The sequence below is a fragment of the Tetrao urogallus genome, assembly GCF_951394365.1.
Source record: "Tetrao urogallus genome assembly, chromosome: 5".
Lineage (NCBI taxonomy): Eukaryota > Metazoa > Chordata > Aves > Galliformes > Phasianidae > Tetrao > Tetrao urogallus.
In genome coordinates this window covers 61284590-61302066 of record NC_136818.1, presented here as the reverse complement: position 1 = coordinate 61302066, position 17477 = coordinate 61284590, and the positions used below count along the sequence as shown (strand labels likewise).

At 41.3% G+C, this 17477-nt stretch overlaps 1 protein-coding gene across 1 annotated transcript in view; it reads left to right on the top strand.

Annotated features, from left to right (window-relative positions):
- The window catches only part of CPXM2 (carboxypeptidase X, M14 family member 2), a gene marked incomplete at both ends in the record, with an annotated part of 63539 nt that extends 47153 nt beyond the window's left edge, over positions 1 to 16386 (top strand). The window contains 7 exon segments of the mRNA XM_079536353.1: positions 3598 to 3721; positions 4842 to 5038; positions 5909 to 6088; positions 6995 to 7292; positions 10364 to 10503; positions 10758 to 10857; positions 16133 to 16386. Coding sequence (XP_079392479.1) covers positions 3598 to 3721; positions 4842 to 5038; positions 5909 to 6088; positions 6995 to 7292; positions 10364 to 10503; positions 10758 to 10857; positions 16133 to 16386 — 1293 coding nt within the window.
- Positions 16387 to 17477: the final 1091 nt, after the last annotated feature.

Here is a 17477-nt window from a genome sequence, read left to right as displayed (position 1 = left end):
ACTTTTGTTAGCACTGCCAATCATCTCATAAAAGCACTGATCTTTGGAGTTATTTATCATAAACACTGAAGGAGGAGGAGGGTGTTTCCCTGGGCCGTGTTTTGGAAGCATTACATTACATTGCAATATGTCAAGCATTTGTAGGAGGGAGGGATTTTTCAGTGTCTGATTATTTTAATAGAACTCTCTATTTAGGAAGTTGAAATTTATAACATGAAATGTTTCTTTGGGAAAAGTGCTTGACTCTTCCTTCCATCCATAGGGACACTCACTGTAAGTCACACTCAGAAGCAGGGATCATCTTATAGTCCAGAAATACATGATGCATTTATACTGTAAAGCAAGCTTTGAAAATGGCTGACGGGTATTTCTGGAAATAATTTGAGATGGACGCTTGAGTACACGTGTTGCTTGTGTAACCTAGGTGAATCATACAAAAGGATGGAAAACCATCCCTTCTCATAAGATGGAACATCTGATTAAATGGGATGTAGGAGAAAATCCTGCCAAAGTGTCTGACATTTCTTTCCATGTTAGAGCTAGCTATTCTAACATAGTTATCTTCAAGCTTCAGAAGGAGGTGAATCTGAATATGGCCCAAAGCTTCAACCTTGTCTTTGTTACAAACTGAAATGTCTGACCAGAATCATACTTTGCTTAGAAAATAGGAGTATTAATTTTTAAGTCTGTTTAACTGTGCATAATTCTCTCCTCTGGGACAAGTCAGATTGCAGTCAACCTTCAGGTCTTGTGATGGTCTTCACGGCCAGCTTTGTTCATGGAAGTGGTGGAATGATAGTGTGGAACGTTCTGAATTTGAGCTGCATGCGTTACCTTTTTATCTAAGGGTGAGCCAATGAAATCTAGAAAACTAGTGTAATTCCCAGCCAACATCCCGTGCTGCATACAAGGCCAGACTGACGGCCTCCATCTCTCCACTTAAGAAGGAGGCAAGTTCTGTTTTGACATGAAGCAGAACAGAGAACACAGAGATATCTATACCTGGTCTGTTGTAGGACTCAGATACCCAAACGATTTTCTTAAAGCCCTAACCTGAACGGCATTAAGGGGAGAGCCTTTTTGCCTCCTCCAGGTTTAGGCAGCACTCAGACCTACATTTAACACACCTTTCCTGCCAAACTGAAGAACTGGACCTTCAGACACCAGCTCTGAAGGGCTTCTTCAAAGCCTGCATGCAGTTTTTCCAGGGCGCTAACAAGATAAATAATTGGTACTGACAAACAAACAGGAACTGTCAAATAAGAACTGCTGGTGAGCACAACTCTGGAAATGTTTTACAGCCCTGCTGGTTGTTAATAAAGCCCTGATGGACTATTATCATCAATTGTCTCTGACAGTTTGTACAAGCGCAAAGAAAACACTGTGACATTCCAGGTGACCTATTGTGCCGTTTGGAGGAAATGGGCATGAGAAAAGCAAATATGAAATATGTTGGTTTCCAGCGTTGTATTTATATATAAACACTTATCCACGTACCTTACCCACACTGCCATCAGAGGGACCTCAGTGGAGAGTGCCGCGTAGGACCTGATTCAGGAAAGGTTCTTCGTTTAACTTGGAAATCCTCACAGGCCTGAAATAAAACAGATGGTTGGGAGTTTGCTGAGGCCAATACAAATATTTCCATTGTTTGTAAAATGCTTTCAAATTCGTTCTAGGCATTTTTCTCACCAGGAATGAACTTTAACATGCTTTCCTAAATTGATGCTCTGGATATCTGGTGCCAGGTACATTGGGAAAGCTGCTGCACTGCAGAAGGATTTTGTGAACACTCTGCAAGGACAGGCTCGTCTCCCTATTTCAGAGTTGAGTAGCTGCTCTAGTAAGAAAGATTTCCATAGCTCATTTTCCATTGGTATTTTTGGTTCACTGTGAGCAATTTCAGACACAGTGGCTCTTGACCATGCAGATGTAAAGCATTCTGTCTTAAAAACTTGGCAGTGATTTGTTAAATCTTGTGTAGAAAATGTAAAACAGTGTCTCCTGCATCCTATATATGCTTCTATTGAAAAAATAAATCATGGTATACCCTGATGTACATGCCCAGAAGTTTGAAAAAGTTCCATGGGAATATTTGGGTCCTCATAATACCAGCACATTGATGATGATGGCAGTGGTGGAAAAAAGTACATACAAAACCTGGTAACACACTGATGAAGCATATGTGAATGCATTTTTAGAGGAGCGTTGAGTTGAAATTTGCAGAAGAAATTGTTTCTCATATGCATAAAGCCAATGTATGAGATGGAAAAGCCTTTGAGAAATAAAAACACAAAACATCTCTTCTGTCTTTTAGTACGATTATAAATAGAAGTCTTTTATGAGAGGAATTTTAATGATGTTCTTCTCAATGTGAATTGTTTCCACTTTGATTTACTAAATGGTGACATGGGAATTGGACACAACTAATTAATGTTTTTTTAAAAATCATCAGCTTTGTTATCATGCAGTATTGTCTCTATATTAATGCTGTGCGAGCAAAGAGGTTTTGTTATGCTGCAGTACTTCTTCAATAATGCATGCACTCTTGTTTATGCAAAGATTGTCTAATTAATAAACCCTAGGGCTCCAATTTACAGTAAAGTCCTTATTTATTTCTTTAATCCCTTCCACTGAAAAAAAGATCAAGGCAGATAAATTTTGTCATTTAAAGCTATTTACAAGAATTTCTTAGTAAGAACACATGTTTTTAGTCTTGTTTGTGAGTCTTAATGTTCACCTGAAATGTCGCAGCGAAAATAGGTTTTGTTTGTTTCTTTGAGGGATGATTTAGACTGCAGATGTCCTTATCTGGATGACATCTGCAAAACACCACTGGTTTAAACAGAACTACAGCCCATAGCATGACCTTTCTTATGCACTTTATTAAGCAGTAAGGCTAATTGATTACATTTAGATGTCACGCAGTATCTGGAGGAATGATTAACTGAGTAGATTTTGACAATGGATGCTTTCAGACGGATGTTGGTATTGCCATTTTTTTCTTGCTGAAGCCTGGTAAAGGAATTCACAGGAATTTGTTATACCATTTATTTGCTGAAAGAGTATATCCCGTTATGTTTATGGGAGTAATTCAGATAACAACCCGTCTTGCTGTTTTGGCCACATCAATACCGCCTACAACAATGATTTTACTCATATGAGATTTTATATTGCAATACAGAGCATGTAGGAAGAGGTGTTGAGAAGCCTAATTACCCTCCATCCATCGTGTAATGTTCTGAGAACATATGCTCTATTATCTCCTGATAGTGTAGGACTTATGTAGGCAATTGTTTGTTTGTTTGTTCTTTGTTATTCCTTTTGAACCTACCCATCACACAGTTAATTCTGTGATAATACCACAAATACATCTCATGTAAGCAAGATCTAGAACTTCACCTACACTGTGCTGTTTCAGCTGAACAAAACTGATGTTGTGTGACAGTAGAGCTCTGGTTCATAAGTTAAGCATAAAGCATTTATAACTAAGAAATAAGATAGAAAATGAAGAGTGTCTGAAACAACGAATCTGGAATAAAATCATGATGCTGTTGATGCTGTTAGTTTAACTCTGTGTCATTTTTTCTTTGGCAGTTGATGAAAACTGTGAATAAAATGTGCCCAAACATCACAAGAATTTACAACATTGGAAAAAGCCACCAAGGACTAAAACTGTACGCTGTTGAGATTTCCGACAACCCAGGAGAACATGAAGTTGGTTAGGATTTAATCTAACTAATTATGTTGGAAGGTGTTGGGCTTTGGTTTTTTGCTTTGGTTTTTGTTGTTTTTTTTTTTCCTCCTCATTCTATCTGCAGTAATTATCCCTGATGGAATTATATTCATGGCTGCAATGATTTCGAATGTATGTGGGAGGAACTTCAATGCTGAGTTTCTAAAATGAGAAGAGTAGGATGAGCACAAACAGAAGGCATTTTGAATGTAGGATCAAATTCTTCAATGATAATGAGTTTTATTCTTTGCAGTAATAAAGTAAAAGTGAATCTTAGCACTGGGAAATGGATTTCAGTGCTGAAATTTATGTAGCTTTGGATGAAAATTTGCTTTTTTATATGGGAGTGTATGCATTGCAAACAAAGACAGGTCAAATCTCCCAGTATTCTTTCAGCGGTGAGCGTTAGGGGTTCAATTTCCTGCGGTAATATCATCCCGCAGGACAGATAGTCATTCAGTCTGTGATCCCTCTGTGGGTATGAATAAAGCTCTCCCTGTGTTGCTGTCGTCAGGCATTGGTGTGGATGTACTCTGCCATACCTGTGAACACCCTGCTAAGTGCTCACCCCACAGCAAGGGAGGTGTTACCCAGGTGCTAACACCAGAATAATTCATCTCATGTCCTTGCCCCCCTCCCAATCAATGCCTGAGATCGTGTGTTGCGGGCTTGGCAAGTGGGAGGGTGGGCCCATGTGAGGTTGTCCCTTTTGGATCTGTTCTAGTTGGGGTTTGCAAGTCTTATTCCTTCAATGGACTTGGCCGTGTTGATCCTCATTGGGTTGAGGTGGGCTGACTAAAAAGGCAGAGCCTTGTGTGTACCACCAAGGTGATGCCGTGACTCGGATTCGAACCGAGGTTGCTGCGGCCACAACGCAGAGTACTAACCACTATACGATCACGGCATGCTACCAGGGCTCTGATGCATATGCCCGTTATTTTAGAGTAACTACAGAAAGTAATTATTGGTTTCTTATGTGTTTTCATTTATTATTTTTTCAGTTAAGGCATTTCTCCAACCCACACTAAGTGAAAAGCTGCTGCTTGACATCTGTAGACCCTTCATTTGCTGCTCTGACTGCATTTCTGTCCTATGTGATTGCCAGGTGAACCAGAGTTTCGGTACATTGCAGGAGCTCATGGGAATGAAGTGCTTGGACGTGAGCTGATCCTTTTGTTAATGCAGTTCATGTGTCAGGAATACCTCGCTGGGAACCCGCGCATTGTGCATCTCATCGAGGATACCAGAATCCACCTTCTTCCCTCAGTCAACCCAGATGGATATGACAAGGCATACAAGGCGGTAATGTTGAGGAATTATTTAGATCTGTTAGATTAATGTTGTCCTTTTTTTTTTTTTTTTTTTTTTTTTTTTTTTTGTACATGATATTTTGCAAGCAACTAAAAGAATAAAAATCAAAAATAAAAACAGAAGCATCAAAGCAAACATAAGCCATTGAAGCATCTTACCTGGCGCAAAATTTGTATCGGTCTTTATGTGATACTGGCTAATATGAGGATGCATGTGGAAAGGAGGGGCCCTAAGACTTTCACAACACACAGTACTGAGGAGTAAATCAGTGAGAGCACCATCATGGAAAATGGAGAATTTGTGAAGCCTGTTTTGCCATGGGAAACCAAGCTTAAGCACATGAAAATCTGTGTTCTTTTGTAGCTGAAATTTAATATAGCACCTAACACCTTTAAAGAGCACACAATGTGTTGGGCATCATGATATTTCAGTCTTGAATAAGACAGACAATGGGAAGGGTAAATTCATGGGCTCTGTTCAGGTGCACTGGAAAATCTTCCTGGGCAGTCAGTAGCAGCAGACTAGAATACAAAAGCTGTGCTCACAGCCATAGAAGGGATATATGCCATCTCCACTGTAACCTAGGGAAAAATAGTCTTCTGCAGAAACCTTGAAAACAAACCAGAACATTTTGTCTAGCCCCAGGTGTTTTGTCTTTGGCTTTACCTCAATCAACTCAAAAAATAAAAATAAAAAAAAAATCCATGTTTTCATTTCTGTGATAGAACTAATTCATCCTTCCATTTCTGTGCATGGATCACACACCTCCCCAATTACTTTGCTGGGGATTACAGATTATCGTTTTCTGAATAATCATTTCTTTTTCTTTTTCTTTTTTTTTTCTTTTCCCTTCAATCTAAGGGCTCAGAATTAGGGGGCTGGTCTTTAGGTCGATGGACTCAGGATGGCATTGACATCAACAATAATTTCCCCGATTTAAACTCTTTGCTCTGGGAGTCTGAAGATCAGAAGAAGAGCAAAAGGAAAGTTCCAAATCATCACATCCCCATTCCTGACTGGTACCTATCTGAAAATGCCACCGTAAGTAGCACTGGCTCTGGAGAGATGGGAAGATGAAGTTGGGGGCAGGTTGAAAGACTGAGCTTTGTATTTTTCGTGGAAAATGCAGCTTGCAGCTGCATACCTGCTCTAAGACAACTGTCTGGGCTTCCCTGATAGTCAGTGGAAATAAAATTGCACCACAAAGATACAGTTGGGTCCCATGTTTTAGCAGCTGCCCTTGGAAAGGGAGCAGCTTCCTGGAGTGCCATGTTTTCCTATTTTCCAGGCTATTGGGCGAGCCTGGAGGACTTGATACCTAAATTTGAGTCCCAGGCAGGTAAAGAAAAAGAAACACAGCATAAGCCCACAGCTGGGCTCACCTCTGAATAAGGCTGCTCCCCAGCTTTGCAGCATGGATGAGCTCTTTTACAAGATATGCACCATGCAGATTTCTCCTGTGTTTTTTTTTTCTCTTGATGTTGCTTGAAATAACATCACAGTTGCTTATGCTTGCCATGTTAAAACTTAACTTATTTTTGCATGGCATTTGAAATAACTATTTATAGTGGCCAAGCTTCCCCTGTTTGCAGGGAAGGCACCTAACTGCAGCAGTTCTGTGGGCTTTAGAAATATTCCCCTGCTTAAAATCCCTTATTTCCCAAACTCATTCTAGTTGATGCCACTGGGCACAGCGTTATGATCTGACAACTTGGTGGTTCTAGATCACTCCTACAGGATAAAACAAAAATGTTAAGGTTTGTGTTAGCTTTTATGGGTTGTCAGTGGCCTCCAAAATGTGTCTAGCAGGCACTGTCATAAAAATGTTTTCTTCTTGGCCGCATCTCTTGTGCTGACTACTCACTCTGTGTGAAGCATCTTCCAGTTTGCCCCCAGAAGATTTCCAGATCAAACAGGCCACAACAAAGCTGTTTCCTTCTTTCCTAGGTGGCGGTGGAGACGCGAGCAATCATTGCATGGATGGAAAAAATTCCTTTTGTGCTGGGGGGCAATCTGCAGGGAGGAGAGCTGGTGGTGGCGTACCCCTACGACATGGTGAGGTCCCTGTGGAAAACACAGGACTACACACCCACACCAGATGACCACGTCTTTCGCTGGCTCGCCTACTCCTACGCCTCCACGCACCGGCTGATGACAGACGCGAGGAGGAGAGCGTGTCACACAGAGGACTTCCAGAAGGAGGACGGCACAGTTAATGGCGCCTCGTGGCACACAGTGGCTGGAAGTAGGTGCCTGAGGAGATTAGCAGAGTCACAGAACAGCTTGGGTTGGAAGGGACTTCAAAGGTCACCTCGTTGCAACCTCCTGCCGTGGGCTGGGTGTCCCCCCCTAGCACAGGCTGCCCAAGGCCCATCCGTGGATGTGAGCACCTCCAGAGATGGGCATCCATTCTTCTCTGGGCAGCAGTGCCAGGTCCTTGCCATCCTCTGAGTACAGAATTTCCTCCTAAATTCCCATTTATTGTGCCATTACGCTGTTAAACATGATAATGACATCAGTGCCTAGTATGCACTGTGGAGGTAAAGGTGGTAAAGTGTGCTCTGAGAGCAATATTTCCTCATCTGGAAATCCATTCATTGCGTGTCATCAGGTAGTAGCAGATTGACAGGGGCTGCTTTGTCACTAATACCCAATGGCCATTCTGTTTACTACCAGGGTTTCCAGAAGTGCAATGTGTTAATGTATAGATTCTCTACATTCAAGATGGTTTGCTGGCAGAGCAACAACCCAGACCAAATCTCCTGTATATCAGGGGATCCTCAGCTGTGTTGAACAGACCTGCTTGCCTGCTGCCATCTTCTTTTTAAGAGACCTGGATGTGCTCACGCTTAAAATATGAATAGGCTTGCAGGCATTTTTGCTGCCAGAATAAATTACAGAGCACATCACTCACAGTGTGCCCCAGCCTGTGTCACTGTCACTGAGCACAAAGGGGAAGCTGTGTCCTGTAGTGCAGTCAGAGCATCACTTTCTAGGGAAGCCCAATTAAAGACACATTATTATCAGCAATAGCTGCAGTTATCTACGGGTGCACACTCGAGCAGACTGATGAGGCGCTCTGCAGAATCATCACAGCTCTACTCAAAACCAGGTGCATCAGTTAGACAGCACTTTCTACAGAATTAAGAAGGAAGCAGCGTGCCTGAATGATAACAGGAGCCACTGCAGCCCTAATGGCAAACAGATGCAGGAAAGCATCTGTGCAGACCACGTTTTTATTGGAACTGGCTCTTGTTTGTAACTTGCAGGTAGTTTCACTGCGTAAACGTTTCTCAGCTTTGGACTTTTTTTTTACATTGGCCCATATATGATTAACATTGGCCAGCCTTTGAAAGCCAGAGCCAAGAATTAACTTTTCAAATATTTTTTCAGGAGGTTAAAAAGTGGTGGGTGAGTTTCAGGGAGGGGGAAGAAGACGATTGAACTGCTCAGGTTGGAAGGCCAGTGTCTAATGATAGGTTTGTATGCATTTCTCCAAATTCTTTTAAAAATACAGAACTTGCTAACTTGACTGCTTAATTATATAATTTATGAGCTTAATTTTCCTAAGTGAAACACAGAAACACAATTATGAATCAACAGAGAAAAGATGGCACTGGCCTGACAGATATTGGTATTAAGTTACATTAAGTAACAGTGTGCAATGTGAATAATGTCTTGATTTCTTAGAAATGATTATATATTGGATTTTGTTCATCTGATCTATTTTATTGCTTTATGATGTTTCTCATTATATTACATATCCTGCTTTATTCCATAATAATAAGACTTCCAATACTGTCTTTGAGAGAAATGCTTGAAATATTGCTTTTGCCTTTGTTCTTTACATCCCAGAGCCTGGGCCTAACCTTGGATGATGTGGTTTCCATTCAACCTGTGGCATGGTTTTAGACCTCATCTCTTCATCGAGAAATGGAATGAATTTTGTGGTGTAGATATGTGTACACACATAAAGACATGCACATATGCACACAGACATATTCTACAGCTGACAGTAACCAATAGCACCCTGTGTTCTCCAAATATGATTTCAGAATTGAAAGCAATTTTCTCTCATACTTTTTCCATTCCATTCCCTCTGTATTCCCACGCTGACACAAGTATAGATACATTGGTCACTCAACTTTCTGTTATTTACCCTTTAGTTCAATGTATAACAGTTTCTGCATGCATTCTGGACTGCAATGAATGCAAGTTCTTTAGGCAGATTTACATATAACATTTATGCACTGGGTGTGCTGCTCAAAGGCAAAGAACAGATGAATTTTATTTTATTTCTAGTGTTTTCAAGGCTGGAATTGCCTGTTAATACACAGAGTTGCTCTTGGCAACGTTAAGCCATTTTCTAAAATACACATACTAAAACTGAGCAATTGCTATGTATTGCAAAACATTTCACAATAGATTAATCAGGATGTGATAGAATATGTGAGGGAAAAATAATTGTGGCTGTTTCTCAGATGGAAGGGAAGCGCATTTGTGCAGTGCAGCATATGCCACTGTCTGATATTCAGGCTTTCCCCACCAAGAAATGTGAAGAGCATAACATCTGCCTTACATAACCCTCCAACTCTGCACCCAGGAGGCTCTGAGGTCTCATTAAATATTTGACTACTGCTCTGTGGTAATTGGACAGGACTACAGGTTTTTTTAGTTTGTAACTCTTTTCCATTAGAAGTGAGTGCATTTCTTTATCTTTGCCAATCTTTGCCTTTGTGAAGTATAACTCTTAGTGATCGTGAATAAACATTTGCTTACATATTCTTTTATTGTAAAAGCAAGTGGATAGTAATGAAGGAAGCTCCTATCACTCCTTTCTCTAATGCTCATAGACCGTGCCATGTTATGTGTGGTTGTGAAGAGCGAATAAATGGAATTTTCCAAAGGAAAATAGCTGCAGGAGTTGGAAGAGAAAGCTGAAAAATGGAAATAGTTGAGATCTGAATCTAAATACAGTCTTCCATAGCAGTCGAGACCTTTGTAAAGGTCACAGCACTTTCTGTAATGCAGACAAGCTGCAGCTCCTCACAGGCTGATGTTCCTGGGTTTTGGTCAGGACAGATTTCTAATGGAAGTCCATATCACAGAGAGATGATGCAGATTGTATTCCTTTGCAAAGCCATAAGAGGAAACACAGAATGGATTCTTTCACTCATTACAAGCTTATATATGTATATATATATATATATATATATATATATATACACTAGATATATGTTTAAAATCTCATTGTTTCCATTTTATTACGTTCTATTGTATTTTTCTCCACTATATTTTTTTACTCCCCATTGACAGGCATAAATGACTTCAGCTATCTGCACACCAACTGCTTTGAGCTGTCCATCTACGTGGGCTGTGACAAGTATCCCCACGAGAGCGAGTTGCCTGAGGAGTGGGAGAACAACCGAGAGTCCCTCATCGTTTTCATGGAGCAGGTATTCAAGAGCATCATAACTCCTGACCCACTTGTTGGCTTCCTTCTCTGCTTCTTTCTCTGCGTGTCAAATCTGTCTCTCGTATTCAGTGTTGCTGGGATCCTGCCAGTATTTGTAAGCTGAATTCACATTGTATGAACCCCAGAATAGGTACGCTTAGCTCACATGTGGAATTTGTGATTTGCTCCATCTTTCTAATGGCAGCGCCCCTCCTTGCTAAGTAATGTTTATTTTTTTGCTTGTTCTCTCAACAGGTCCATCGGGGCATCAAGGGCATAGTGAAAGACATACATGGAAGGGGGATCCCAAATGCCATTATTTCAGTAGAAGGTGTTAACCATGACATTCGCACAGGTAATAAATGATGATAGTATTAAGCAAATAACCTTCCATCTGCCCCTTATCAATTGCTTGAGTCAAGCTATGTTAAAATAATTTTTATTCCTCCTTTTCTCATGAAAAGCTAATGCAAATTTCAACCCGGAGTAACTGCAGCACTGACAAACAAGGCTGTCGTAGCAGTTTGTCATACAGTGTTCCTCTGGCTGTTAAGTGATGGGAATGTGTTGGAGACGTGAGACTGAGCTGTGTCCAGAGGAGGAACAGCTGCTGTAGGGAAGGGGTTTCACACACTGCAGTCTTCTGCAAAGCATCACAGCTTTGGGAAAGAGATTTTGATGGAGCTCGGCCAAAACAGTGCTTCGTATGGGTGAATGTCAGCCTGAGAATTAACTTTCAGTATGTATAGCTAAAAGTAAAAAATGCACAAATGTCTGTTAGCCTTGTTTGATCTACACCCTGATGTAGCTATTTGTGCTCAGAGTAAAATCCAGGCCTATTAAATGGCCTGGCAAGTAAACATGGCACTAAATAAAGCATTGCCTTAAATAGACACTAGTGACTACAGGATTAATAGTAATACCTGAAAACTGTTGTTGGCAGGTCAGGGGCTGGCTGGTGTCCACCAGCTGTTGTGTTTGTGGAGGTCCTGTGTGATTGCTCCCAGTGGCTGGGGCACTTCTGAGCTCTGACGCTAGGAGAGGGGCGTGGAGAGGAGATGGGTAAGCAAGAGGTGATGGCAAGGGCTGGCTGCTGAGGTGCAAGATGGCATACTTTGATGTGTTGGCTGAATCCAGGCTGTGGCATACGACGAAGATAAGAGAGTTCCACCTCCTTATTCTTTTGTTGGGGACGGTAATAAATCTTGGAATATCTAACTTAGTTTATAAATAATTTTATTTCGGTGTTACTGTGTCCCTGTTGTAAAACAGAACGTTGAATAACAGATTCTTAATTAGGCAGTAATGACTCTTCCTTAAATATTTCACAATTGGACAAGTGGGAGATGATAGCAGGAACGAAAGTAATCACTTGGTCTTCTCTGTCTTGGAGGAGGGTCACAAACTGTAAGTTGCATTCTTCTGCTAATAGAATTAATGTATTTCTCTGGTTAGACCAAGCAAGTGCAACAGGCTCCAGCTCTCTGTATGCTGGATTCTCACATGAAAGAAAAATCAACTGTTTAAAGACAAGCATATGGAAGTGAGTCCTGGTGGCATGGGGAGAAGTGCACAAGGTCCCAGAGCCCAGCTTTTACCACTTGAAAGCTCACAGCTGCTTGCATTACTGCTGAGTTTTTGTGCCTTAAGGCCATCTCAGTGCAAGCAAAAGTAATTGCTTTATTATTTTTACTTATATTTTTAATGAGAAATGAAGTTGATACTGTGTTTGGGAATCACTTTTTAGATTGGAGCTACAGGACTTTGTTTTCTGTTAGGCAGATAACATTGTATATGTTGTTGGAGACAAAAAGCTAACGTGCCACATACAACATTAGAGAAAGAAGGTAGACTGTTGGCATTCTCCTTCCTTCTATACCTTTTAAAATGAAAAAAATATATATCCATTTGAACCTCTGAATTGTCTTGATATAAACATAGTCCATATGGGAGGAGAGTTATGGCCATCACCTTCATTCATGTGACTTTTTGTTTCAAGCAACCTAGGCTGTAAGGTGCCTGCTGTTCCTTTGGTGCATCTACGTGGTAGAATACCTTGTAGAGCAGGCAGAATTGCCTGCAAAGGCCTTCTAACATCATTGATTTATTTATTTATTTATTTATTTTTTTGAGAAAATCTCTTGCCAAATGTGCACAGGAAGCACTTTTTTATTTTCTTTTGGGAGTACAATATGTCTTATGGGAAAAGGAGACTGGCGGCACTGAGCTGGTAATATTAATAGGCTATTTGGAATTATTGATTTTGAGAGTAAGAGCTTTATGGAAGATTATGCCATTTTCTCTTGATGCAGATGCAATTATTGATTAACTGTGATTATATTTGATTTACAATCATTCTATGATTCTATATGGTGTTATGGTTAGACGTGGACTATTTTCTATGAGATAACCTTTGGAGAGGAGTTCATCAATTGGGTGAAGGAATGCACTGGCTGCCCTTATTCCCTGATGCTCCAAATGCAGTCAGTTTTCTGGGTTGTCTTAGTACCGTAGAATCATTCTTGTTGAAAAAGACCACGAAGATCAAGTCCAACTGATCATCACCGTGTCCACTAACAACGTCTCTGAACCACATCCTGTCACTCCCACTGGCAGAGATCAGTGGAATTTCCACCACAGAGGGAAAGTAGTTTGCTAAATGCATCTGATTTACCATGGCCACTGTGTTTCAAATCAGACTTAGGTGGCAGCTTTCTGAGTATCATAGAATCATAGAATGGCCGGGGTTAAAAAGGACCACAATGATCATCTAGTTTCAACCCCCTGCTATGTGCAGGGTTGCCGAGCACCTGACCAGGCTGCCCAGTCCTTTGGAAAGGATTGCATTTTGTTTACTACCAGCTGCACGCAGTAAACAATTAATATATGACTGAACCTGGAATATTTAGTGAAGGGTAAATAGTTTTCTGCATTTTTGCACACTTTGGAAATCTCAAAGCAAGTCTCAACCAAGATATATACAGATCTCTTCCAGTGAAGCATTTTGTACTGGAGCCTGTACCAGAGCTCAAAGACTTGTGTATTTCTGTGTGATTTTTTTGCAATTAAGCGTAATTAATTTAATTTCACACAATGTTCAGAGAAAAAAATTATGAATAATTTGGTAAACTTGATGTGCTTTCAGCATACATTATGTAACCAAATTCAAAGATTTTGAAATAGCATCTAGTTAGTATTTAATATCATTAGTCTCAGCTAGGCATATTTCTATTTTTTCCTCCTTGCTGGCTGCCTTTCAGTGGAGAAGTTAGATTTCAGTTATTATATGCATTGGGCGTACAGCACTATCACTTGCTTTTCTGGGGACATTTTTGCAGGTAACAGAGTATTAGGATAATTTATATAGGGTATTTAATAAAATTTGTTGCATTTATCTTAATGACTTCATTTTAAAACAGGGGCCATCATAGTATCAGAGAATAACTGAATCATTCAGGTTAGAAAAGACCACTAAGAGTATCTAGTTCAACCATAGACCCATCAACACCACGATCCTATCAAGGAGTTAAATACATCCTGCTCACAGCTTGATATTTGGTGTTGAAATGATTTCCCAGTGGTGTGTCAATGGGTAGATGTTTTCCTGGTGTGTGGCTGTGATAAAACTGCTTATCAAATGTGTTAGAGAAATGTGGGTCAGACTTGGGGTGGGGATGCAGCATCCCCAGGGATGTGGTGGTGGACACATCAGTGGTAACCCAATCCCCTTCCTGATTCCCTTTTCCCTTGAGGGGCATAACACAGCATGGCTGCAAGCTGAGCCCATGGGGAGCCACAGTGGGAGCACAGGAATTGCCAGAGTTGAGGGGTTTCTACAGCTCAAAGTAGGCTCTTAGGGAGAAATTGAAGCAACATGGACAGCTTTCAGTTTTGCCTTTCGGTTAGGATGCCAACAGATCCAACAGCAGGGGAGAATAACTAAACAAGGAGCTCCTCAGAGAGCCCATTCTGAGAGTGAGGTCGCTCTGTTCCTGAGGTCTAAGAAATAGGAAATCTGGACCTTGGCTGTCACCTCACAGCAGGTCACAGAGGCTGAAACAAAAACCTGAGCAAGGTGCTGAGAACTAAGAACTAACAAGAACTAACTGTGCTTGCACACAGTTTCACGATTGCAGTCAGAGGCTGCAGTACCACAGTGTAGTTCATATTTCTGTTTTGCTAAGGCTTGCTATTTGCAGTTTTTTACCATGCCCTAAATTAAAATCATATTTTTTTAAACCAAGGCCAGCAAATCTGATCTTTTCCCAAATATCATATTTTTACCCAAATGATCTTTAGCTTTTGCAACACTGCATTGCAAGCAACCCAAGGCAAGTGGTAGTAAGGCTGTCAGCTGTCATTAGAGCTAAAAACAAGAACAACCAAAAAACCTTCTTTGTATAAGAGATGCTGTGCTTCTATTTATATATAGAATTGCATGCTTGATTGAAATATCTATTGTCTTTTTTTTTTCCTCCCCATTGTTTTGAAAATGTTGGTGCCATGCTCTGTGGGGATGGCAGGAGAAGGAGAGGCACATGTGCCATGGGGCAGCCTCATAACCATCCTCCTACCACGAGGCTGTCAACTTACCCATGTGCTGGCGAGTCTGCATTCACATCAGTAACACTTCACTCAATTTCCCCTGGGGAATAGTGTCTCTACCATGTGCTATTTTAACCCCTTTTTGCTTTTCCTCCTCATGCATTCACATGAAAGCATTCTTTATGTTCATCTTAAGGTGGTCCTTTCTGGAAATGCATTTGATTCTTCTGGCTTGGTTTTGCTGGTGACATTTCCTTCAGCCCTGCGTGTATTTTACTATCTAGTGGAACATCTGAGGGGAAGTAGGATTACTTTGTATTTAAGTTTACAGGAGGCTGAATAGGGAATAAAAGTTCAGATGGATTTTTCCTTTCTATTGTCTTGCACATGGAAGCTTTGTTTGCATTTTCATGTACAAGCCCAGCTAGTTACATCTGCACACAGCCAGGTCCAATGCCACATGCCCATGTTGTATATTTGAATCAGGAACATTCCTTCTTAAGGCATGAACACGTATTCAGAATAAGGAACATGTTTTCCCACTATTTTTTGAGCAGTGGTTCACCACATAGGGTGGCACAGAATGGTTAGAATTGGAAAGGACCTTTAAAAGCCATCTGGTCCAACTTCCCTGCAATGATCAGAGATATCTATAGCCAAATCAGGTTGCTTAGAGCCCCATCCAGTGATGATCTCTTCCAGCTGTGAGGTTTCCTATTGGAGCTCCAGATGAGAGATTTTTAGGGAACACACAGCAAGGAGTGCATCCCACTCCCTTTGCCTCTTGGGCTGGGGAGCTTGCATAGCTAGATTACCCTAAAATTCCTCTGTATTAAAGGACTGCTGGGTTTCTGTGATGGCCTCAAGTGCACCATGAGTTTGGTTGTTATCTGCAAGGTCTGGATGGTTGAGAAGGATGGATGCAGAATTGCCAGTCCAGCGTCTCATCTCTACTCGTGTCATTTGAAAAGCAACCTCCAGCTCATGTTGGATACCAGCCCGTGCTGCTTGCCAGCCCACGTTGGGTACCAGTATGCACTGCAGGAGAAAAAAACCCTGTCTAAAAGCATCCCTTTTCTGTACAGGAGCTGATGGAGACTACTGGCGCCTTCTCAACCCAGGGGAATACATGGTCAGTGTGAAAGCAGAAGGCTACACCACCGCCACCAAGAACTGCGAGGTGGGCTACGACATGGGAGCTACCCGCTGCGACTTCACCATCTCCAAAACCAACCTGGCAAGGATCAAGGAAATCATGAGGAAATTTGGGAAGCAGCCCATCAGCCTGTCCCTGCGGCGGCTCCGGCAGCGGGCTCGGCAATGGAGGCAGCGCAGATAGAGCCCAGTTCTGCCAACATCAGCCCAGCTGTAGCACTAGTGAGAGTTGCATAGCCCAACCCTTCTTATACATTTCCCTGTCTGAGGCTTTTCTGCTAGTGGAGCTGGATGTGGGTTTGTCAGTGTGGCAAAAAACTGGACGCAAAGATTGGTTCAAGCTGAAGTGAAATAAGTCCTGGTTTTTGTGGGGGGAGGGAGGTGGGAAGAATGGAAAGATGTTTTGAGTTAAAATGAAATGTTTGGGGTGGTTTTTCTGTTGTGTTTTTTTTTGTTGTTGTTTTTGTTTTTTGCCTGTGGATTATTTAATCCTATGTAAATCTGTTTTCTTTAAAAATAGCAAAGGAAGAAAAAAAAGATACTTGTAAATGAGAAATACTTTTGACTGAAAAAAAAAAAAGATGTTTCTAAAGTATAAAATTGATATATTTTTGCAATTCAAAAAAGTTATGATGATCTTTAAATTTTCTTCTCATATGGGAGAAAAGCTGAGAGGGCACTGCTTCTGCTGAACATCATTAAAATGTGTCCAAATTTTGGTCTCCATTTCCTTGTAAATCCACATTTTGACAAGCATGGTAATCTCTGGGGGAAAAAGTATCCTGAAGTGAATAAACCATCTCAGCTTTTCTGTTTTGGTATTCAAGAGTGCCTGATGACACCAGAACTTAGTGCCCAGCGTTTTGTTTTCAAGGTTGTGTTTTTACTCTGAACTACACGTAACAAAAAGGGCGCTGGGTAAGGACTGCTGCAGCCACAGCACCTCCTCTCTGACGCAGGAAAAAGACTTGAAATGAAGCTTTCCTTGTGGACGCAGGCTTGGGCATGGGCAAAATCCACTGACAGCATCTTTCTTGATTCTGGCCTGCCTATAAGCACCTTTGTGCTCACTCACACCTCACGTCGCCCTCTTCCACAACCTGGCAGGGACTCACCTTCCTCCACATGGTCTGTTTGTCTTGCCACTACAGCTGCTGCTTTCCTGGCCTCGCCGCTCTGAGAGCTGGACTTGTGCTTTATTATTGGCTTTTAAGTAACAAAGTTGTACGGCAGAATGGGTTCGAGGTTTGGGAAAGATGCAGATTGAATCTGGGA